The sequence below is a fragment of the Castor canadensis genome, chromosome 4 (genome assembly GCF_047511655.1).
Source record: "Castor canadensis chromosome 4, mCasCan1.hap1v2, whole genome shotgun sequence".
Taxonomy (NCBI): Eukaryota; Metazoa; Chordata; class Mammalia; order Rodentia; family Castoridae; genus Castor; species Castor canadensis.
In genome coordinates, this window is record NC_133389.1 from 159,058,524 (window position 1) to 159,083,850 (window position 25,327).

General features: G+C 34.2%; 1 protein-coding gene across 7 annotated transcripts in view; it reads right to left on the reverse strand.

The window, feature by feature from the left end:
• Positions 1-25,327, reverse strand: part of Kansl1l (KAT8 regulatory NSL complex subunit 1 like) — a 126,777-nt gene that overhangs the window by 91,959 nt on the left and 9,491 nt on the right. For 3 of the 7 annotated variants that reach the window (XM_074071623.1, XM_074071621.1, XM_074071622.1), the window contains exons 2-4: positions 24,007-24,088; positions 20,972-22,088; positions 79-220 (exon numbers count right to left, since the gene is read on the reverse strand). In XM_074071623.1, coding sequence (XP_073927724.1) covers positions 79-220; positions 20,972-22,059 — 1,230 coding nt within the window. In that variant the 5' untranslated portion in view covers positions 22,060-22,088; positions 24,007-24,088. Of the gene's footprint in view, positions 1-78; positions 221-20,971; positions 22,089-24,006; positions 24,197-25,327 lie in introns of those variants that run through there. The other 4 variants (XM_074071625.1, XM_020172320.2, XM_074071626.1 and 1 more) reach the window with 3 other exon arrangements.

Sequence of the window (25,327 nt, forward strand, 5' to 3'; positions counted from 1 at the left end):
AAATTATTTTGTGTGACAAAATGAGAAGAAACTAAGTGCAACAATTTTTAACAAAAATATAAAGAACACAGACAATACCTTGGAAGCACGAATCTGCCTGTGAACATCTGTAAGCTGCTGGATTTTGTATTCTAGCTCTGAAATCTGGGCTTGGAGCCAAGTCCATCGGCTGCCAACACGTGCTCTGTCTATGAGCCACTTCCATTCAGTACTAGAGTTACTGTGAACAAGACAAACAGTGTTAGAATACAAAGGCAATCAAGGTTTCACAGAAACTGCTTAATAACTTCCTTGAATCCTGTCATAAAATCAAATTTCCTTTACAAAATATCTAATTACATGAAGGGAGAATGGCAGATTGACTTCTTATCAAAGAAAAAAAATTAATTTCCTTACCTTTCTACACCACAAATACTTGCTTTTATTTGATATCACATACCAAATGTAGGATAAGCCTCTGCAATTTGATACTTTATTAGTACTAAGTGCTTAAATAGGGTGGACAAGCAAAGAAAAGGAAACATAAATTACAATAATAACACAATGAAAAGTATGTTACATAAAGCTTTTATATGTAAGTAGATGTCAAATATTGGATAAGCCATTTGAACTATATCTAAATTCATATAATAAACTGCATTGTACTCAATTTAACTGTATGTAATTTTCACTTACTAAAACAAGCATCACTATTAGCTACCTACTACTTAAAATCAATTTAAAGTCATTGACAAAATTATTAAGACTGAATCCTTTGTTACATTTCAAATAATAATGTCAAACATATAATAAGCAATTTGTTAAAAATCTGATTCCCAGGATTCAAAACCCAGAGATCACATAAAGCCATTCATATGTGAATGAGTATTTCAATATTTGAATATCCAATATTGTATATTTGAAAATAAAGATTGAATCCTACCCCCACTAGTTGCTCTACATTTAGCAAGAGCACTGTTCTAATCCATAGTTTGGGGATTGCAAATTAATTGCTTTATAAAAATAGTCCAGCTACTTCAATTACCAAACAGTTGTTTGGAATTACAGATGAGGTGTGTGTGTGTGTTTGTGTGTGTGTGTCTGAGAGAGAGAGAAAATATTAGGAGATGTAGTCTGCTAAAGGACTAAATATATAACAAGCGCAGTAACTACTTAATGGCAAAACATGAACTTTCAAAAAAACTTGTATAAAATGCACAACCAATGTACACCACAGTAAGCCATAAAATAAGTTATGAGCTTTGGCTAATAATTGCATGTCAATGCGGGCTAATCAATTAAAACAATGTATAAATGTTGACAGTGATGGAGGGTGTACATTTGTGGTACAAACAGGCACATGGGAACTCTGTAATTTTCACTCAATTTTGCTGTGAACCTACAACTGTTCTAAAAACTAAAGTTTATATAAATTAAAAAATGAATTTTACAATGTATGCACATGTGAGTAAATGTAAAAACAATGAAATGAAAAAAAGTGAATTTAACCACTAAAATGTCTTTCATATAAATCTTACCCAAGGAAATACTTTATCACTGCTATCAGAAGCAATTACTATGACTTTCCCAAATACAATTTAATCACTGTAACAGAATTTTAAATCAGTATTTCCAAAATGATATTTTTAAAAATTCTAATTGCATATAATGGGATTGAACAAGTGGAGATAGTATAGCTGTAACATCACACTACTATAGACAGTAGGAGAATCATGCCCAAACCACATTGGATTTTATGTAAGCCACAAATAGATCTTTGCTGTGTTAAAACATAGAGATAAGGAGGCTAATCTTTGACCCAATATAGACTATTTTGACTAAAACACTGAATATGAGAATGGTCTGGATGAGAAAGAGGAGAGAGGATGAAGAAGATAGAGTGTGTAAGGCTCATTTCAAAGTTGACGGGACTTGCAGGAGTATGCAAGTAAGCACGGCAAATCAAAGATGATCTTAAACATTCTTCCACTATGTTTTGCTCCAGTTGGAAATTTTCCCCATAAAATGCAATTTGGCCTAGTATCAAATTGATGATTAATGATCAAATATAACAGAGAAAAAATAAATTTTCATTTCTTCTTCATATTGCACTTCTGACAAAAATATTCTGATACTGACATTAGAATCACAAGTAATTTTTATGCTCATACAATTACATTAATACTGACATAGAGAAACAGCAAAAGTAGTTTAAATAAACTAAATCATGCTGAAGCTTTATGATGTATCAAATGAATTATTTTATAAAGGATAATTTATTCTATACCTTAAGAGAAGTGAATAAAATCTGTTCACTGTGCTTAAAAGTGGTAGTAAACTTTCTCACTAAAAATGTTCCTTTACTTGAAAACATGATTTTCTTAAGGATAATTAAGGTTGTAGATGTGTAATAAGTAAGCATATGGCTTACTTAGTCAAATGAGATTAACACTTGTACCTAAAGTCAAAACATGTTTTACGTAAACAACTTACATAGCCAATGATGCAATGGCTAACATATCTTGCAGTGCAACCAGTAAGAATGTAGCTGATGCAACAGTGAACCTGTGAGGTTTGAGGCAGACACAGAGTACCCAGATACTAGGCTTACCACAGAAGCTTCGTCTGCCAGACCACTAACAACAATGACTCCCTGCATCTATGGAGCATGCTGACTATAAGGTGGGATTCCTACCTCCAGTAAAGATCAGAGCAAAGCCATCTGTGAGTGGAGACTACATGGGCAGGACATACCAGTTAGTCCCCCCAAGAGTTAGCATATGCCTTCAGTCCCCATCCTTGCTTGCTTGTAGACCACGTAACTTGCTGAAGGAAATAAGTACAAGCTGGTTAAGTAGAGTGTAGCTTCTCTTAGTATTAAATCCTTGCTAACACCTTGAACCTACATTTCTGCTGTGACTTTGAAGTGTGGTTCCTTGGAGTGAGTCAGAGCTTCCCAAAACTATATCAAGACTTGAAGCGAGACATGTATAATTCAATTTTGTCTTTAAAACAGATTTTGTTAGCTCATTAACATAATGAATAAACTATAGCTATAAAAATCAAAAGAGAAGAAACAGCTATGAAAAATGGTAATTCCAAGAAAAGTAAAGTTTGTCTTGTAAAAAATAAACTGGGCCAAACTGATCCACCAATATTTGCTCACCTATAAAAAACTTACCCTTACCTAGAATTGGGTTCCTTTAGATCAAGGGTTGGCAAACTTTTTCTATAAAGAGCCAATAGTAAACTTGGTTTAGTGGCTTACTTCTGTAATCCCAACTACTTGCAAGACAAAAGCAAGAGGATCATGGTCAGAGGCCAGCCAAAGCAAAAAGTACAAAACCCCATCTGAAAAATAACTAAAAGCACAAATGGCTGGGGAGAGGTTTGGCTTAAAGTAGTAGAGTAATTGACTATCAAGCACAAGGCCAGAGTTCAAACCTCAGCAACTTGAAGAAAGAAAGGAAAAAAAAAAAGGCAGATAGTGGTATTTTAGGTTTTGTGTGCCATATGGTCTCTCTAACAAGTAGTCAACTCTACCTTTGTAGCATGACAGCATCCATAGATAAAACATAAATGAATGAGTATGGCTGTATTCCAAGAAAACTTTACTTACAAAAATAGGGAGAGGTCCAGATTTGGTCCATGGGCCCTAGCTTTCCAACACCTGGTAAAGATCATCTTCCCATATGCATCTCCTGCTTCTGAAAGGATTATGACTTCCTTTGAAAACATTCCTGTGCAATATTTTGCTCCCATTCATCTTATTAATACAAGTCCTGTATGAGACCATATATACTGCAAACATTGCCCCAATCTGTACTTTGCCTTTCATTTTTGCAATGGTGTCTTTTGGGAAGCAAATGATTCTAACTTTGATGAGCCCCAACTTAATCAAAGTTTTCCTTTTACGGTTTTTCCTTTTATGGTTAGTTCTTTTTGTATGCTAAGAAACTGAATAATGCAAAGTCATAAAGATGGTTCTTAAGATTCTAAAATTTCAAGATGTAATATTTTTAGCTTGTGTGTGTGCATGTGTGCGTGTATGTGTGTCAGGGTCTTGCTTTGTAGTTCAAGGCAGGCCTCGAACTTAAGATTTTCCTGACTTAGTCTCCTGAGTGCTGGATTGCAGGCATGCACAACCACATCTGGCTGAGTTTTATCTTTTAGACCTATGGTGCAATTCAAGTTAATTGTGCGTGTCATATGAGGTAAGGGTCCAAATTCAATTTTTCATAAAATACTCAATTTCTGAACCCTGGATGAAGGGATTCGATTTTCCTTTAATAGACAGCTCCATTTACCTACTATCATTTGATAGAAAAATACTAGTATTGAATAAAAACTATCACTGAATACTATATTTGTTCCATTCTTATACATCCACCTTGAGATTTCTAACATCAATGTCAATCCCTTAGATCAGTAATAGCACACTATTATAGCTTAGAGTAAGTCTTAAAATCCATTAGTGTAAATTCTCCATCTCTGTTCCTTCTCAGTACCATTTTGACTAATCTGAATTTAAGAGTGCACCTGTCAATATCTTTATATATAAAAAATAGCATTTCACTGAAATTGCATTGACTCTATAAATCTATTGGTGGAGAATTGGCATCTTCCAATCAGAGTATATGGTTTATTTCCCTGTATATTTTCTTACTGTTAATTTCTGTCAGCTAGGTCTTGTACAGTTTAAAAACTTATCTCTATGCATTTCATATTTATAGATGATGGTATACAGTATCCACAAGTACTTGGATATTAACATATAGAAATAGAACTGATTTTTGTATGTCTACCCTATATAACATGACCCAGCTAAATTTGCTTATAATTTTAGGTTTTCTTGTAGCCTTTAGTGTATTGCTAATTATAAATCGTATTAGTGGACATCATAACCTTCTTACAAATCTTACAAAGAAGGCACTCAGCCTTTTATCATTAAAAATGTTAGTTGTAAACTTTCTGTAAATGTCCTTAATTGGACTGAAGAACTCTGCCCAATCCCGGTTTGTTGTCAATTCTTATAAGTGGGTTTGAATTTTATCAGATTTTTTTTGTTACCTACAGAAATTATCATATTGTTTCTCTTTTTATATTTGATTCTTAAATATTAATTTTGCTTCCTGACATAAATGTGCATAACCATGATCTATTTTTATACTTTGCTAGATTCTGATTAAGGATTTTTGTGGCTATAGTCAGAAATATAGATCTATTCTCTTCTAATATCTTTGTGTAGTTTTAGAATCAAGCTAATTCAGGCTTCATAAAATAAGTTGGGGAGTGTTTCCTCTTCTATTTTTGGAGGACTTTGTATATAGGACGGGAATTACATTTTCTTTAAATTTCAATAAAAATCAGTGAAGCCACCTGGGCCTGGAATTCTCATGTGGAATTCTGTCATGATTTCAATATTGCTGATTGATATAAGGTTTATCATGTTTTCTATTTCTCTGTGTCAGACTTGGTCATTTGTGCTGCAAACTGTTAGCCTATTTAGTTCCAATAGCACATACTTGCTCGTAATATTCCCTGATTTTCTATTGATTCAATGCCTGTGATATGAAGTTTTTCTTGTTTGCTTACTATTGGTCATTTGGTCTTGGTCAATCTTGCTATGTTTATTAGTTACTCTTTTCAATGAACTATAGTGTAGAGTCACTGATAATTCTCCATTGTTTTTGTGTTTCATAATTCATTGATTCTACTCCATATAATTTACTTTATGCTTTGCATTTCATTTACTATAGTTTTTGTATTTTTTAAATTGCTTTTATTGTTATTATTGAGACATGTCTCACTATGTTGTCCAGTGTGGACTCAAAATCAGCATCCTTCTGCCTCTGCCCTGATTGCTGGGATTACAGGCATGCACCAGCAGGCCCAACTCTTATAGCTTGTTAAGTGTCAGACTTAGACTATGGAATTTATACCAGTCTTTTCTAGGCCAAGCATTTATAGAACAAAATGTCTGTATCTGCACTGCTTCAGTAATTTAGTAGCTTATTAAAAACAAAGTAGCACTATGCTATGTTTTTATAATATACTATGCTATGTTTTTAGTTATCAGTTTTTGTGATTTCTTCTTGATTCCCAAGTTATTTGGAAATATGTAGTTTAATCTTCATGTTTACCATTTCTTCTTTCCTTTGTGTACAGCTGGGTTTTTACCAAGTATGATTTTTCTTTAGTCTGAAGGTTGTCTTTTAAAATTTCTTTAGGGCATGTCCACAGACAACTTTCCTCAGCTTTTGTTCATTTGGAAATGACATTTTGCCTTTGTTTTTTGTTTGTTTGTTTTGTTTTTGTTTTTTTAAGCATCACTTCAGCGGTTACAAAATTTTCCCCATCTCACTTTAAATGTATCATTTCACTGTTTTCTGACAGCATACCACCTTCTGATAAGTCAACAGTAACTTTCATTTATTGAACACTTCTTCTAAATGTCTATTATTAAGCTGAAAAAGCAGTTTTCATTTTGGATATATTTTTCACCTCTAAAAGTTCAAAAGTTCTGTACTTTATCTTCAATTTTTTATGCTCATGTTTTAAGGCTTTGAGCATATTCACAATGGATAGTTTAGAGTCTTTGCCCACTAGTCTCACCATCTCTGTTATTTTCATGTCTATTTCAATTGATGAGTTTACTCCTGCTTCTTTGTATGTCTAGAAGCTGGAATATATACATACACACATACATATATATATGTAAACACATGTACACAAACATATAAATACGGATGTCAGTTGTTCATACATACACTATAGCTTTATAAATATGTTGTTGAATGTGGATTTTGTGGTCTTCCTTTAGTCAATGATCATTTTTTTGGTAGGTAACTAAATTACTTACTGCTCAACTTTTCAATTTCACCTTGATTTTTAAGCTTTGTTTGAGCAGGTCTAGAGTAGCCATTACACTAAGGCACTCATTAAATTGAAAGAGAGTTAGTCTGAGGAAAATAACTAGCAAAATAACAAGTTTATAGGCTTAACTATGATCAAAGGAGATCCTTTGGTATTTTTACACATAACTGAGTAAAGGAAACAAATGGAAACTTTGAGGCAACTGTATTATCAAAAACTAACAAGACTAACACTTGTTAGTTAACTAGGAACCAACTCTGAACAACAGGAATCAAGTTTAGAAGTTAATGCATCCTCCAATAAGGATACACTTTAACACCCACTTCAGATAATGTTATAGGATCTATGGAAAAGGAATAGGAAACTTCTTCAGAAAACAAAATTAGGGTCCTACTAAGACTTACTTCACTACTAGACCAGGAACTATCATGTCTATCCCCATTCTCTTTGCCCAATTATTGTAGCTTTTGTGTCCCAATATACAAGAAAGCATTCAAGAAGCAATAGGTTTATAGGTCATCACATCATAAGGAACCACATCGGAACCTAACTGGGCTACTATATCTGATTTGGGATTGTCATACTTGAGAAACTGGTATACATTATGTACAAGAAAGGAATATGTGGCTATTTAGGTGGCCAAATGAAACAACTGACTAGACTGTATATTTCCCTCTCCCCATATCCATTCCTTTTTTTATCTTCTTTCTCTCTCTCTCTCTCTCCTCTTTTTATTTTTCCTGTTGTTTTGTTTTGAGACAGGGTCTCAAAATGTAACCCAGGCTTGCCTTAAACTCACCGTCCTCCTGCCTCAGTTTCCCAATGGCTGAGATTACAGGTGTGAATCACCATGACCTGTGCATTCTTCTCTGCTTTTTAAATAGAACCCCTTAAATTTTGGCTGAGCCTTTGGCAGCACAGTTAAAGAGACTTTTCATCCCAACCTTACATATAGGTTAAGTCTGACTAAGTGACAAAGTCCTTGACATATATAAACCGAAATAGTGTAGGCAACTTCTGGGTCTTGCCATTAAAACTGGTTGGGTAGACCTGAAAAAAATGGGTGGACCCAGAAAAGTAAGTACAAAAATGAGATGCAGTACTAGTCAATCAGTTTTAACAATGCAGGCAAGGGTAGGATTCTAGGAAATAAGCCAACAGATTCCCACTAAGGCCTGTGATATATATCTCATTTAATAGTTGTATTGGGAGAAAAATAAATTCTCCTTTTTCTCCTTGCTATGACAGTTTAGCATAAACCCCTCCCTCAGAAACACTTTATGCCATTATGATCATTTAGGTTAAGCCTTCATTTAAAATTTTCATTGTCTTTAAGATTATGCCTTATTGACATTGTTAACATGGACATTCCACATCTAGCAGTACACACACACATTGACACTCATGAAAGCAAACAAAGAACAAAAATTAACTTTATAAATTGTGGCCAGGCATGAATCCCCGCACTTAGGAAGCTGAGACAGGGTAACATGTTAGAGGACAGCCTGGGCTACAAAGGGAGACCCTATCCTCCTTCAAAAAAAGTGTAAGCTGTAAGAACAGGTTTATGAAGATACACCTAATTAAGGGGTAAGATTTAGGGTGTCCAAGGACAACTTGTGCCTGGAACTTAAAAGGGGTTCCTAAAAGGAAATGTGTATGAAAGAGAGCAATACAACTTTTGATGCATTATGCATTTCTACCTAGAATTCTGGCAGAACCCACTGTGTCAATTACCTAAATTGAAAAGTTCAGTATTAGTTTAAAAGAATATACATAACAGTCAGATAAATTTAATTGTTCTACCATTTATCCCCCACTCCACAACCCTTCTAGCACAAAGAAAAGTAAAAGAAAAAAAAGAGGTTGGAGAATATTTATGTACTTCATAGCTACCACCCTCTTCCTCTTCAATAGGAAGGATTTTGAAACTTAATAATCTGTTAAACAGCCTTAACTGTTGTTATAAAATTTTCATATCACATGGAACAGTGACTAGGGACATATATTAAATATGAATAAATTAATTTTGCAAATAAATTTAAACATATTTGCTAAAGGACCATCAACAATTCAATGAGAGAGAGAGAAAGAAAATGTACATACATACACGTCTCTTCTGTTCAGGAAGCCAGGCAACCATGCAGTGTAAATACTGCATAAGGGCCTAGCTGAAGGGAAAAGCAGAGCTAGAATCCAGCGAAGAGATCTTGCATTCCAAGCTCTAGAATTACAAATCTAAAACTGCTTAGAAGAACACCTTTTCTAAGGTATTGTGTGGGCTTATTAATGGCTGCCAAACACTATAATGGGCTCTAAAAAGAAAGATAAAAGATGACTAAAATTAGTTCCTAACACTGCCAAAAAACAAAATGAAATAAAACAAAACAAAATAAAACTACCAATTACTCAAGAAAGGTGACTATTACTAGCCAGAATTAAGTAGAGGCATTTCTGCTGTAACACCATACAGTATATACCTTCCTGACTAAGCTCATTTCTGTAAAATAAAAATAGTTGGACTTATAGTGAAAATAGTGCCATAAAACCTATGGAACTTTAAAATCTGAGCATACATTAAAAAAGTAACTCATAAAACATTAAGCTTCCATTGGCATTTGTTCCTAAAATAAACTAGGCCATCCTTTAAACTTCATATACTAGAGTTCATGCTTCTTCCTTTGATGTGAGTCCTTGAAGACACTGAGTTCTAATAAAAACAGTTTAATAAAAATTAAAAATATCATCTAGAGATAGCCTTTGTCATTGATCAATTTCTTTTATAACTGAAGTAAAATGTCAGAGCTTCTTCAGCTGAACATGCAGCCTCCTTATCTCTTTTAATATAGTAGAATACACCACGATTCAAAACCAATAGACCAGCAACTAACTTACTGGGAAGGATCAGCATTTCCTTTAGATTTATATACGCCCATGCCTTTCTCTTTAGTTGTGACAAAGCTGGACACTGATCATTTAAAAATAATAATGTATTTGACGTGGTTTGGAAACAATTCAAACCAAATTCCACATTGTATTGACATCAATCCACTATATAACAAATGTACAAATTCACACTTTAAAATGCAATGGAACTACATACATTTAAAATGTTAATACTTTCAACAGTCTTAAAGAAAATGGTCCTAATTTTTACATGCATAAATATCAACTATTGCATTTCCTCGATGTTAAGGTTCCACCAATGTTAAGATATGCCTTCAATTTAAAAACAAACAGAAATCTCTAGGTTGGGGAAATAATATATTAATTATACACATTAATTAGAAGGTACATCTCCCTTATAGAAATGTTAAAATGTTATTAAAATGTATACATATTTTAGAATCCAAGTACATGGAAATTTTCATGAGTTGTGTTTTGTAGATATGAAAATTTATTTAGTTTTTAAAATGTTTTGATGACATAAAAAGATCATATAGAAATAAACAGTCTTTGTAGTGTTTGGATTTGTATAAGAAAACTTAAATTGTGCTTCACATGATTTCTTACAAAGAAATTTACTTTATTGAGATTCAAATGACAAAAACTACATTTTTATGGTATACAGTGCAATGTTTTCATATAAGTACGCTTTGTGAAATTATTTAAATAAAGCTAATTAGCATAAAATTCCCTGGCATACTTAATCACTTTTTTAATGGTGAGAATACTTAAGATCTACAGTAGACCCTGGATATCCATGAATATAAGGTTCCAAGAAGACCGCGGTTGAAAAAAAACTAGGAGTGGTCAGGATCCACAGAGTTCAGTATGTAAAGCAGATGCTTGGTTCATTTCTTCCTTACTACCACTCAACTTCCACTAAAGACAGGCTACCTTTCAACAAATCTAAAATTTTCATTTAATGCTTAAACTAAGCACATTAACTTTTACCTTGCTTTTTGGGCACCATTTGCTTTTTGGGAAGCACATGTTCATAAAATTAAGGGCAGGGAAACACTCGGCAAGCACACAATGATGTAAACACAACTGACAGTAGTGTGGAACTGACTGGGAACTTTGCATCCACTAAGCTGCATAATGTGCATGCAGGAATTTAAATTTTTAAATTTAGTGCAACTACTATGAAAGCAGTATGGAGATTCCTCAAAAAGCTAAAGATGGAACTGCCATATGATCCAGTGATACCACTCCCAGGCATATATCGAAAAGAAGGTAAGTCAGGATACAATAGAGACACTTGCACACTGATGTTTATTGCAGCACTGTTCACAATGGCTAAGCTATGGAAACAACCCAGGTGCCCTACAACTGATGAATGGATCAAGAAAATATGAAATATATATATATATACATATTCACATATACATACAATGGAGTTTTACTCAGCCATAAAGAAGAATGAAACCATGAGGTTTGAAGGTAAATGGATGCAATTGGAGGACATGATGTTAAGTGAAGTCAGGTTGAGAAAGGCAAAGGCCACATATTTTCTCTCATATGTGGAAGATAGATCCAAAAGATAAACTTATACATAAAAACAAACACAATCAAATACAAACTCACATGCAGAACATGTTTGTAATAGTGGACCTACTCTATGGAACTCAGGGAAGTAGGGAAAGGAAAAGAGAAAGGGCATCAAAAATACATAAAACTTAACATCTGTGAAGGTAGAGGATATAACTATGTACTGAAAGCTGTTTAAAAAGTGGGGGGGGATGGGAGGGAAGGAGTAAGGGAGAGTAATGGAAGGGGCTGAACAGACCAAAGTGAAGTATAATCACAGCAGGGATACATTAAGGAACCCCTTTGAACATTGACTTAGAAATTAATAACGAAAGACAGGACTGTAAAATTGGTACAGTGGGGGAGCAGAGTGAATGAAGGAAATTAAGGTGAGGGAGTATGGGTGATGGAATTCATATATGAAATAGAACAATGAAACCTCTTGGAATAGTTTTAACTGGGATGGGAAGGGAGTCAAGGGGAAGAGATGATGAGCGCGATCTCACCAATGTACAATATAAGCCTATTTGGAATTATCACAATGAATCCCCACTGTACAACTAATATATCCTAATAATTTTTTTAAAATTTTAAAGTTTAAAGATTTAAAGGTTTTGACATTTCTTTTTATTTTTTGTAATTTTTTTACCAAGTCAAAAGTGCATAATAAATCAGCAAGTATGGCAGGCTTACTGTACTCTCTTAACAATTTTCAAGCATACAGTGTATTATTAAGTATGTCACAATGTTAACAACATATCTCCAGAACATATTTCCTCCTAACTGCAGGATTGTGACCAGTATCTCCCCATCACTCTCACCACTCTCTCTGCTTCTAGCATTTGATTTTTTTAGAATTCCCCAAAGTGAGATCATGCACTATTTTCTTTCTGTGCCTGGCTTATTTCACTTAGCATATCTTCCAGATTTAATCATTTCACTAATGACAATTTCCTTCTTTGAAAAGGCTGAATGGTATTCTATTGTATATTTTATTGCAAATGAAAATAAACATGGAAATGCAGAAATCAATTTAACATAATGATTTCAGTTCCTTTGGATATACATCCTGAAGTAGGACTGCTGGATTATGAGGCGGTTTTATTTTTATGTTCCTGGGGAAACTCGTTACTATTTTTCATCACAGCTGTACTAATTTAAATTATCAATAATGTGCAGGGTTTGCTTTTCTTTATACTCTCTTCAACATCTGTAATTCGTCTTTCTTAAAATAGCTATTCTAGGTTTGAGACATTACCTCATTATGGTTTTAGTAGGTATTTCCCTGATGATTAAGGTTGAGTGCTTTAATTAAAAAAAAAACTGTTGGCTATTTGTATATCTTCTTTGGATAAAAGTCTATTTGGGCTCTTTGCCCATTTTTCAATCAGGCTATTTCTTGTTAATAGAATTGTGTAACTTCCACATATACTTTGCACATTAACCACTTTTTAGATGTATGGTTTGCAAATATTTTCTCCCTTTCTGTAGGTAGTCTCTTCATTTTGTTTCTTTTGCTGTGAAAAAGCTTTTGTAGTTTGATGTAATCTCATTTGTCTGTTTTTGTGCTTTTGTTGCCTCTGCTTTAAGGCCATATTCTAGAAAACCTTTACCAAGACCAATAACAAGAAGCTTTTTCTTAGGCCAGGCATGGTGACTCATGCCTGTTAATCTCAGCTACTTGGAAGGCAGAGCTATCAGGAGGATTGAGGTTCAAGTCCATAACTTGGTGGTATGTGCCTGTCATCTCAGCTACGCCAGAGGTGTAAATAGGAGGATCTCAGTCCAGGCCAGCCTGGGCAAAAATGCAAGACCATATTAAAAAAAATAACTAAATAAAAAGGGTTGGAGGTATGGTTCAAGTGATAGAGCACATATGCCCAGCAAGTATAAGGGCCCAAATTCAAACCCTAGTAACCACCATCAGAATAAATAAATAAATGAATGAATGTGAACCAGAAAAATACTATTGTTCTCTATGGAACACCCAGGGAGCTGGAGTCTAGAGCAGCAATGTATACAGAGCAATAATGGCTCTGGGGTTTAAGTCACAGGCCCACTCACTGTGGCAAAAGAAGCCAGTCCCCAGTGCACAGACATGCACGGAGAAAGCACAGCTTCAGGGTCTGGGGTGCAGAATATCTTACAATGACAGTGGTACTGGTTTCTGAGGTATACACAAGGAGCTACAGAAGTGCTGGGGTGACGGGAATGGGCAAACATACTATGGTCATCTCTAACTCAGGCTGGGGCTATCCCACAGCAGTGGTAGCTCTGGTATTAAGGTAAGGGTATGCATGGTATAGTCACCGAGCCAGGGTGTGCAATGTGGACATATGTAGAGCAGTCACAAAGCCAGGGTCTGGTGTTGAGGCACATGAGGAGCTATCAAAGTTCCAGAGTCAGGGTACGTGTATGTCTGCCCCAACAGCAGCTCCTTCTTGTTGAGAGGAATTACAACAACATCTCCTTCTTCAGAGGGTTTTCAGCAGTGATGTCTGTAAATCATCCTACTGGTAAAAGATAGTGCTGCTATCTGCAGAACAGGCCTCAGTTGACTACAGTGGCCTCTGCCACATTGATATTGATAGCCCCTGCCTTTTTTCTATGTTTCTAGCCCTCTCTAGATGTCCTAGGTATGCCAATCTTCCTTTCTGTGCAGTTATAGTCCTTCTTTTTTTTTTTTTCCTCCACTGTGCTGCTACAGGTTTTTACTTGGACCTTTGAGCACTACCAAAGCTATTTTCCTTCATGGACAGATCGCTATTTCTTACTTGGGGCAGGGGTGAAGGCTGGTATCTCTTACTCCAGTACTTTGATGATACCACTTTCCTGAACTGTGCTTTCTTATCAAAACCAGAAAAACAAGGATGATCCTTTCCTCCTGAGAAATAAAATTAAAACTTGCATAAACACTGCGAAGTGGCTTTATTTACTAATCCATTTTCCCCATATAGGACATACATAATTGCCATTTTGTTTCTTCTAAGAAAGATTTTTTGGTTTTATTTTAAAGCTGAATGCATATAGGACTTTTAAGTGACATATATTATACAGCAATATCAAGAAAAATTTGTTATAAGCACCTAGTTTTCTAAATATCATGGTCCAAAAAGATGAGTTTCTCCACTTCTTTCCATCCTATGAAAATCAAAGCAATCAAAACAACTGCTTAACTTGTTCATCTTCAGATGTATAGGAGTGAAGAAAAAACGATTATGATTTAGACCAAGATTTAAAGAAATTCATGCAATGAGACATTTTTAATGGAAAACTTCAACTTTATAGTAATGCCTTAACATTCCTTTGCCAGCTGATAGAACCAAAAATACTTTTTCTGCTTTGTTTTAAAGACTGAGGTGTTAAAAATTCTTCAGTTAACTTAACTTTGACCTGAGCCAGTTAAAGTTCTTAGCTATAGTTCCAGGCTAAAATCCTGGATCTGCTGTTCACTAAATTTACAACACTGGGCAAATCCAGTGAACATATTACTTAAGACCCCAGTATTACTTGAGAAATGCCTTTTTAAAAATGAATGAGCTGATTTTAATTGTATTACTTTCCTCAAAGATGTCCACATGCAAAACAGGGAAGCAGGAAAACACCTATGAGTATTAATTTCTGTGGGTCTACAAGAAGTTAATTTGTTCTTTTCTATTTTTCAATCTGAAAAGATTCACCCAATGGTTCTAAACATCAGCAATTCTCCTTTCTTTCTTAGTGAATACCTAAATCTGTTTTTTTAAAAAAAGAATTTATCAAGCTTGCCAATTTACAAATAAAACTTTGAAGAAAATTTTAATATATATGTAGCAAATTTGGAGAAATGATATTTCCCTCAACATTTGAGGCAGTCATATGACCTGGAAGATAGAGGTAGGCTTCCTGGAATAAGGCAAGCAATCATATTTTTCTTTCTTTTGTACAATCTTGGTGGATCAAAACATGTTTGTGTCAAAATCTAATATGCATCCTAGAAGAAAGTAACTGATGTTTTCTTCCCCAGGAGAAAAGAGTTGCTAGAATTCTAAGGCCTTTCTACCAGATGAGAAATAACATAATACCAGACTCTTGTCAGTAACCCATACAAATTCCCCACATTTAACCAGTTCAGTATACCTGACTTCCAACTGCCAGCACTTGAATTTCTTTGACTGGAGATGTTTTGTTGTTGTTGCTGGAGCCTAACTTGCACCCAAATGGAAGAATGGAAGTGGTAAGGAATTAGCTCTACCAAGAACCACTGCAATCATGAAGTTATGGGAACTAGGTATAAAACCACCACTGCTCCTTACCTCTCAAATAAGTTACCAATGAGACATAAATTTTACACTGGCTCCCCAAGTTTCTTCTAGCAATAATAAGCTCTAATCTTCCACAAAAGTAAATTGCTTGATAATGTAGTCTTCATTGGCTGCTTTATAGATGCCTGATCACATACTGACTGGCATTTTATATTTAATATTTCATCTATTTATGTCCTGAACTTTTTAAGGTAGATCAATGAAGAGGAATCTGGTTCAGAAAGACAAAGAGTAGTAACCTTGCTGAGAATCACAGAACAAGCCATAATTGTAACACAATTATTTTCAGAACCTGAGCACCTTCACTTGCTCTCAGAATAGAACATGGAAGAAAAATTTCCATTAATGTTACAAACCTACAGAAATAACCCTTTATCTCAAATCTACAAAAATCATAAATAAAATCCTCCAATCATCCTTTCAAAGGAAAATTAACTTCTTTTTTTCACTTTTAATGTACCCTAGACAGTCAACTAAAAGTTATTTTGAAACCTTATAAGCATTGTTGTTATGAACTGATATATTCCCCACATTTTGAGAAGGAAAGTAAAAGGCTCAAGTCAAAAAATATTTTTAAAACTACAATAGTAATGATAATGTCTAACATAAGTGCTTTCCAATATCCAGGAAAAAAAACAAAAACAAAAAAATGTATTTTTTCATAGCTAATTTCCTGATCAAAGTGAAGAAATTTGTTTTTTCTATCAGGGCTACAAATTCAGCATACAATAATAATACAATCTAAGATTTTTAAGGTAAATAAAATACATCATCAATTTTTAAAAATTGTGAATGTTAAATACTGTAATAAAATTGTTACTTTTAAATGTCATATTTAGGCATATTTTATTTATTCATTCATTAAACACACTTTCATACAGGGTCTAAGATGCAAAAGACAGCACTTCGTGGCCTTTGATATTAGAGTCAAAGAAGGAAGAAGAGAAAAACAAAATCAGGTAAAGTAAAGCAACTTCAGAATGAAAGAATAAAAATCCACATACAGTCATCCCTTGGTATCCATGGTTCCTTAACCATCACAGACACCAAAATCCATGGATACTCAAATGCCTTATATAAACAGCACTGTATCTGCATATATATGCATATCCTCCAATAGACTTTTTCTTTTTTTATTTCTTTTTTTTTTTTTTTTTTGGTGGTACTGGGATTTGAACTTGGTAGGCAGGTACTCTGCAGCTTGGACCATACCTCTAGCCCTTTTTGCTCTGGTTATTTTGGAGACAAGGACTCACTTTCTTTTACCCAGGCCAGCCTAGACCAAAATTCTATTTTATACTTCCTGCCATAGCAGGGAAAGCAGTAACAGGGATGGTAAGCATACACTACCATACCCTGAGATTTTTTGAGATGGGGGTCTCATGAACTTTTTGCCCAGGCTGGTCTTGAACTGCAATCCTCTTGATCTTGGTCTCCCAAGTAGCTAGGATTACAAGCATGAGTCAAGCCTCCCATGTACTTTAAATCATCTCTAATTATTTTTAATATCTAATACTATATAAATAGATGTTAAACTGTGTTGTTTAGGAAATAATGTCAAGAAAAAAAATCTGCACATGTTCAACACAGACATAATTTTTTGGTTGTATGTATAGATAGAGAACCCACAAATACAGGGGGCCAACTGTATATAGAGAAATTTCAGACTGCTAACCCTAATGCTTTGTTTCTATACAACTACATACACAAATACAAAATTCATTCATTCACTCAACAAACACCAGAATAACACTCAACAGAAGACAATGCTATGGGATGGCAAAGTGGCTCAAGTGGTAAGAGGGCCTGCCTAGCAAGTGTGAGGCCATGAGTTCAAACGCACGTGGTGCAAAAAAAAAAAAAAAATTCAGAAGACTACGCTAAGCAGTGGGTATATATAACGACAGAATGAATAGTACTTGCCTTCAAGTTGCTTAAAATTAATTTGAACTTAATTTAGTATTTGTCACTCTAGATCTTAGGATTTTTAGTTGAGAGGTCTCCATATTCAGTAAAGATAATGAAAATTTAATTGTGTTAGCTCTCCCCGCTAAAGATTTAGATTAAGGAAATGAATATTTTTATACACTATTTCATATTTAAGGCCTAATTCTTAACTTTATGTTAAAAATATTTGTCTACATTTGAAAAATGAGTATCAAGAAATGTGGAGAAACCAAAAGAAACTTAAAAAGAAAATAAATAATAAATCAGAATAAATGTTATAAACTTAGCCACCTGAAATAGAACTGATTAAGAAAACTGATACCATTTTTATACTCATACCAAAAAATACAAAAGATTAAAGTTGTGCTATTTGCTCTCAAAATTTAGTAAAATTCAGAATTAATAGAACATTGGAGAACAATCTTTCCCCTAAGAAATCTATTAGTGTCAATAAAAACATTCAAAACAAAATTTAATATCTAATGTATATAAAAGTATATAAAATCAAGAATGTTGAAGGTGAGGCTGGTAATTAATAATTGTAATCCCAGTACTCAGGACATGGACATGGGAGGATCACAAGTTCAAAGCCAATTTAGACTACAGATTGAATTCCAGATCAGCCTGGGCTATCTAGGAAAAACTTGCCTCAACTCTCCCCCAACAACAAAAAAAACAGTCCAGAAATGTTGAACAGATTTCAAGTAGCAAAAATAAACAAACAAACAACATAAAACCTAGATAATTATCAAACAGTCAGTAAATTAAAGAATTGAGATATATAAATTTAGGATTACTACTTACACACATGACGTTAGAACAAAGTGTATCTGACTTCTAGAAACACAGATATGTACTTTAAAAAAACAAATCATTATAAAATAAAAGGTCAAAAATTAAAGACGCTGGAAGCTTCCATTAAACTTCTTAGACTATTTTCTTAAAATGTATGTCTCAAATCTCTGAAGGCCTACCAGGTGATTATAGAAAAGATAGTATGATTAGTAAACTTTCCAAATGGGAACCCAATTTTTTTCTAGGCTACTTTTCTTCAGTTTTCCTCAATAACTGGCAGAGTTCACTAGAAAAGAGTGGGATGTATATTGTTTGATGTTTCATATAAAACCTTTTTCAATAGCTTGGTTTTCCCATTTATGCATAAACTGTTATCTCACTAAATGCAATAAGTAAATGAAAATTTTAAAGCATAATTTTGATGAATCAATAATTGTATGCATGGGACATAAGAAATTAACAAAAATTATTAAATGTGGCCTCTACCCTTAATTGGGGTTGGGTTATTAAGATTAATAAATCTATTAGCAAACCACAAAGGACAAAAGATGAATTAATGATAAACTGTATGGCAGATTATGTGGTATAAGAGAACAATGGAAGAGAATACTAATAAAAAATAGTTTCATAGGTCAAAATAGTCTAGGAAGACATAATTTTCTTATTTCTGTTTCTAGCTTAAAAGAGATAAACCTGTTCTTTAGCTCTTCTCAACAACAAAAAAGTAAATACCTAATTTGCTAAATTTACTTACTAAATTTTATTAAATTGAATTACTACAAAAGTGTTTTAAATTTCTGGACTTCTTTTAGAATATATGGTAATAAGTCTTACAGCTATTAGAATCAATGATGTAACATTGAGAAAGTAGCATGAAATAAAACAAGAAAGTAGCATAATATGAAAGAACTAGTTTAGAGTTACACATATATAGGGAAAATCCTGGCTCTACCAACTTATTTGGCTTTTTGGCCAGGGGCAAGTTACTTAATTATGCTGAGTCTGTTTCTTCTTCAATGATATCAGAATAATAATAACTACCTCCAGGGTTGTTAGAAGAACTACATGAGGTATCACACATAAGTAACAAGGACAATGTAATCCACAAAAATAACCTATGCTCAATAAATACTATAGCTTCCACATTCAAACAAATTTCAATTACTGTGGTATCAGAACTCCAAGTGATTAGAACGCTCTTTTTGCTCTACATTTCACTCCTCACTATAAAAACTAACATGCTGAATCCCAATACTATAAAAAATTAATATGCTGACCTTATATTAATAAGTAAAAATTAACATGTCTGGTTTCTAATGCTGTAATGATTCTCACTCATTTTTGAGAATTTGAAAAAGTAGTAACTTTGTTCACCCAAAATACTGCAGTTATAGAGTGATGTCTATCGATTTGGAGACATTAACAGATTCCCTGATAGTTATATTAAAAACTGCTACATCTGGCTATTTAAGTTAGAATTAAATACAACTCAAAACTTAGTTCCTCAGAATCACTGGCCAAATTTCAAGAGCTCAGTAGCCACAAGGAAGGCTAGTGCCTACTGGATAGTGTCACCATCTCAGAAACATCTATTAGAGCCGTGCTGGAGTATTATGGTGTGACAAAACTATTCTTCACATTTATATAGATGATGAAAGAGAGATCTGTCTCAAGTAAATGACCAAGCAGGCAGATACTGTGAATATTTTGCCTACAACCAAATTCTAGTGTCTAACCTAACAAGCACTCAATAGGTACTTTACAGCTGACATTACAACTTTCTTTCAGTTATATTAAGCTAGCAACAACTGAGTAAGTAAAGGCCAAAGCTGAAAGCTATATTACAATGAGTATGTAAACAGTTTTTAAGAGAAGTTTCTGGTCCATTTACATGTATTATCAACTGATAGATTCCCAAAATCTACGAGGGCTCCCTATATGCAGACATCATTTTCTTTTTCGTTTTATTTATATTGACTAGTACCTTAAACAAAGATTTAACCCTCTATTATATTCAATAATAGAAAAAATGCTTACTTACAGCAATTAGTATTACTATTTCTGTATGACTTTCTCCTAGATAGAACAGTTGACTAACATAATTTTAAATAGTATGTGCAGTCAGACCTCCCATATCTACAGGTTCTTTGTCTATATATTCAATCAACCACAAATCAGAACTATTCAGGAAAAAGTTGCATCCATACAGATATTTTCTTGTCATTATTCCCTTAACAATACAGTATAACAACTATTGACATGACATTTACATTGTATTAGGTATTATAAGTAATCAAGAGATGATTTAAAGTATACAGGAAGATATGTGTGGGTGTGAATACTATACCATTTTATATAGGAACTTGAGTGTCTGTGGATTATCATATCTACAGAAGGTCCTGAAACCAATCCTTGGCAGATTTGTCTCATACAATAGCATAACAATGAAATATGTAAGGAAAATTTGCCAAGGTTTTATAAATTAAAGATTATGGCATTAAGACTTTAGAAAACGTATTTACTCTTAACATCTTGAAGCCAAGACAACTGTTATTATATACAGAACAGAAAAGGTCTAATAATAATTTTGCACTTACACTGCCATATTTTTTCTAATGGTATATTCATCCAAATCGTCATCAGAGCTGCTATCAGTTGCATCAGAATCCAGACCCTCTTCAACATGAGACAACAGCCCTGTAGCAGACATTGCAAATCTTTGGATTTCTGCAGCTGTACACCGACCAAAGCCATTTTTTTTATCATCCCACAATTTATTCTCTGTAGTCAATATGTTGACTTCTGGCTTAATTTCAGTGCGTTCAGGTAAACCATTATCCAAATCTGTAGTGGGCTCATGAAAGGTCTTCATTTTGGGCAGTTGATGCTTCATAGAAAAGTTCATTTGCTGACCATAGTGTTTAACAACATGCTTTGCCAGGAGCATCTGCAAATGTTTCTGAGTTCTTCTAGCCTGGCTAAGTAAAAGTTTCTGTTTGCTTACACAATGAAGTAAACGAGCATTCACTTCCTCCTCTTTTTCAGCAGCTGAAGAACTAATAGGTACACTTAAGTGGCCAGGTCCAATTTTCTTTTGAGTACAGTGCAATAACCCCTTTTTAATCTCAGCATCAGTAACTTTATCAACAAGTGCACTCTTTTGGTACCATTTACAGCTTTGCAGTTGTATTTTATCTACATTAGAGTCTTTGGTTAGACTTGAATCCAACACAATTTGTACATCTTTTATGCACTGGCTTGTAGTATCTGATAGAGGTTCCTTTTTGATGAACTCTTCAGAATGAGAGTTGCAGATTTTACTGAGCTGAATGTTGCTGCCATTACACAGTATATTTTTCAACTTTTTGCAGTTGGACTCCCCTGATTTCTTTTGTTTATAATTCTCACTGTATTTATTTAATGTAGTATTAGAACTCATTAAAAGAACTGTCTGATAATGTTTTGAAGCCTGGGGAGAACCAAAATGCTTTAAATTCACAAAATTAGCATTAAGACTAGGTTGAGGAGTTGGAAATCCCAGCATCTGAGAGAAAGTGTCTCCCTTTAGATTTTCATCTACAGTTCTTGGACCTTCCATGCATAACATCTTGTCAGACTCCATGGTACTTGGCAAAGATGGAAAGCAGATACCTTTTGCTGTTGCCTCCCTTAGAGCTGGGGTCATGGCGATTCCTGCAGATAATTACAGCAAACCTAAAATAATATAAAAATAAATGATCAAATAGCTAGCAAAAAACTTTTATGCTTATACTTTTTTGATATTTCTAATTAAAATGTGAAGGGAATCAAACATCTCTTTTAATTTCCAGTATTACTTTATTAAGAACTAAATAATTATTCTTCACTATGAGCATAATATTCAAAACTCCAATTAAAGTTGCACACTGTTGGGCATTGGTATAACTTAATGATACACTGTTTGTCTAGCATGTATGAGGCCCTGTGTTCAACCCTCAGCATGGAAGGAAAGAAGGAAGGAAGGAAGGAAGGAAGGAGGGAGGGAGGGAGGAAGAAAGGAAGGGGAAGATAAGAGGAGAGGAGGGGAGGGGAGGGGGAAGGGAAAGAGGGAAGGGAAGGGGGAAGGAAAGGAGGGAGGGAGGAAAAGAGGAAGGGAGAAGGAGGACGGGGGAAGGAAGGAAGGGGTGAGGGAAGGAATGAAGGGAGGAAGAAGGAAAAACACTGCGCACTGTTACAGTAAGTAGATGACAAACATTAGTGGATATAAGTACATCTCATAATTATATCTTTTGACAATGATTAATAAAAGTTAATAAAAATTCCAATTTGGAGTCTCATAATCATACTTGGAAATATGACTAAAAACCTCCACTTCTGAATTTAACCTTCATAACATGAATAGTAATAATAACAAGAACTAAAATATACTATATAGTTTGTTTGTAAGTTAATCAAACTTAACTACAAAAATGTCTAAATCCACAGCTGTTAAAAATAATGTGATAGTGGGAAGTTACCTAATCTGCAGTATGTATACATTTTTCCTGAAAATGTATCTATAATATTTTTTCCCTTCTCACACATGAATATTCACCAGTTATCACTGCAGAAGGCATTAGTTATGTCTGGACAGTAGTGGAGACTGTGCCAGATGACCACTAAAGATGAATCCTATAATTAAACAATTATCATAGCATTTTATCCAAAGAAAAAGTATAATTCTAATTCATAGAAAAACATAACTCTGTACCACTAAAAATTATGAAGTTTGAATATTTAGTGAAAACAATTTACATCATTAACAACTGTAAGTTGTTAAAGATGCCTAATACTCTGGAATTATGATACTCCAAACTTTTTGTTTCAACAGCCACCCTCTCATGTTCTATGGCTCCAGATGCCAGGTATAACTCTACTTCTTTCATTCCTATTTTTGCAAAAACTAGCACAAATGATCAAGAAGGAAAAAAAGGGAGAAAAATTTTTATGTTAAAAAAAAACATAACACAAACAGGGTTACAGGAAAGTAGTCTAGGAGACAGTATCTACAGCATACATAGCAAACACTAGTAAGCAAGATATATAAAGAATCCCTAAAAAAGGGTAAAGGATGGAGCAATGAGGCACTTCACAGATGATGACATTCCAATGGTCATTAAACGCATACTCAACCATACCAATAATGGAAATTAACAAAAACAACAGCCCAGCTTTCCAACCACCAGGTTGACAAAAATGTTTCACATCTGAAAATATCATTTATCATCATGATCTAGACAAATTTCTCACATCTATTGAGACCATAAATTGGCTCAATAATATGTACATAAAGTGGAAAATATTTTTGTCTCAGGTACATAAGAGAGCTGGGTTTGTAACAGCAAAACATTCTCTTACAACAGGCAAGATAACTAAAAGAATGATAATGAGGCATGGATTACTATACTGATGTTAAAAAGGAATGACTTAAGAGCATAAACACCAGAAGACCTCCAAAATAAGCAAAGAGGACCTGAGGATGGAGGTCTTGTCGCTGACCACAGTGCCCAGCTTGCTTTTTCAAAGGCAGGCATTTCTGCTAGCAAAGCCTCTACTAGCTAAAGCCAGGACCTGATCCAGTATCTGTGGTGGACAGACAGTAGTTCCCCCTTACCCGTGAGGCATATGATCCAGACCTCCAGTAGATGCTTGGAACTGTAGATGGCACTGAACCCTAACTATGCTATGTTTTCTTCCTGCAAATACATATCCATAATAAAGTTTATTTTATAAGTTAGGCACGGTAAGACATTGACAATAATCACTAACAAAATAGAATAATCATAAGTTTTTAAAAACTTAATATAAGGTTAATCTAAAAAGAAAAAAGTATATTATACAGTAACATAAATACAAACACAAAACCGTATCATGTACGTATATACATACAGACATATATGTTCATAATAATGAAAAGTGAAGCAGAGCTGGATATGGTGATGCATGCCTGTAACTCCAGCTACTATGGAGGCAGAGATAGAAGGATCATGGTCCAAGGACAATCTGAAGAAAAGTTAGTGAGATCCCATCTCAAAAAACAAGCTGAAGGCTGGGTACAGTAGCTCACTACTGTAATCCCAGCTACTCAAGAAGCAAAGGAATATTGCAGTTCAAGGCCAGTCTGGGGAAAAAGTTAGCAAGACCCTATCTCAACAAATGAACTGGGCATGGTGGCTCATACCTATAATCCTAATTACTTGGGAGGCTGTGTGTAGAAGGGATCATGACAATCAGAGGACAACACAAGATCCTACCCAAAAAATAACTAACACTAAAAGGGGCTGTCGTGCCTGGCTCAAGCGACAGAGCGCCTGTATAGCAAGTGCAAAGTCCTGAGTTCAAACTCTAGTACCAAAAAAAAAAAAAATCAAGAACAAAAAATAAACAAGTTAGGCACAACAGTAGACACCTGTGGTCCTAGCTACTCAAGAGGCAGACATGGGGGGAATCACAGTCAGAGGTCAGCCCTGGGAAAAGCTCAAGTACCACAAAAAACGTGAGCCAGAAAAATACCTACTAAATGTAAATTTGCAACAGCAGTTTCATCAAGTTCCATGAAATTGAACTAAGAGTGATAGTTTAAGAATTCCATTTTAATTATTTATGACTTGGGTGGAAATAATAATGCAAAATGATAAATGCTAATGGTCAATTCTGGGTGATAAAAATACAGATGTTTGCCTTTATATATACATATATTTACACATATAAAATATATATACACACACAAATACGTATGCATGTATCCATGTTTGTGCTCTAAAGTCACCTTAAGCAGCAAATGAAAAAATAGTCAATGTTAAGTCATAAAAATAATTTTGTCTATTTTTGGTTGGGCAGAAACTACATTTTTAATCTCCATTCAATATATTCAATCTAAAACCAAACATTCATCAATTCATTTAGCACACATTTATGAGGAACATGTGCCAAGC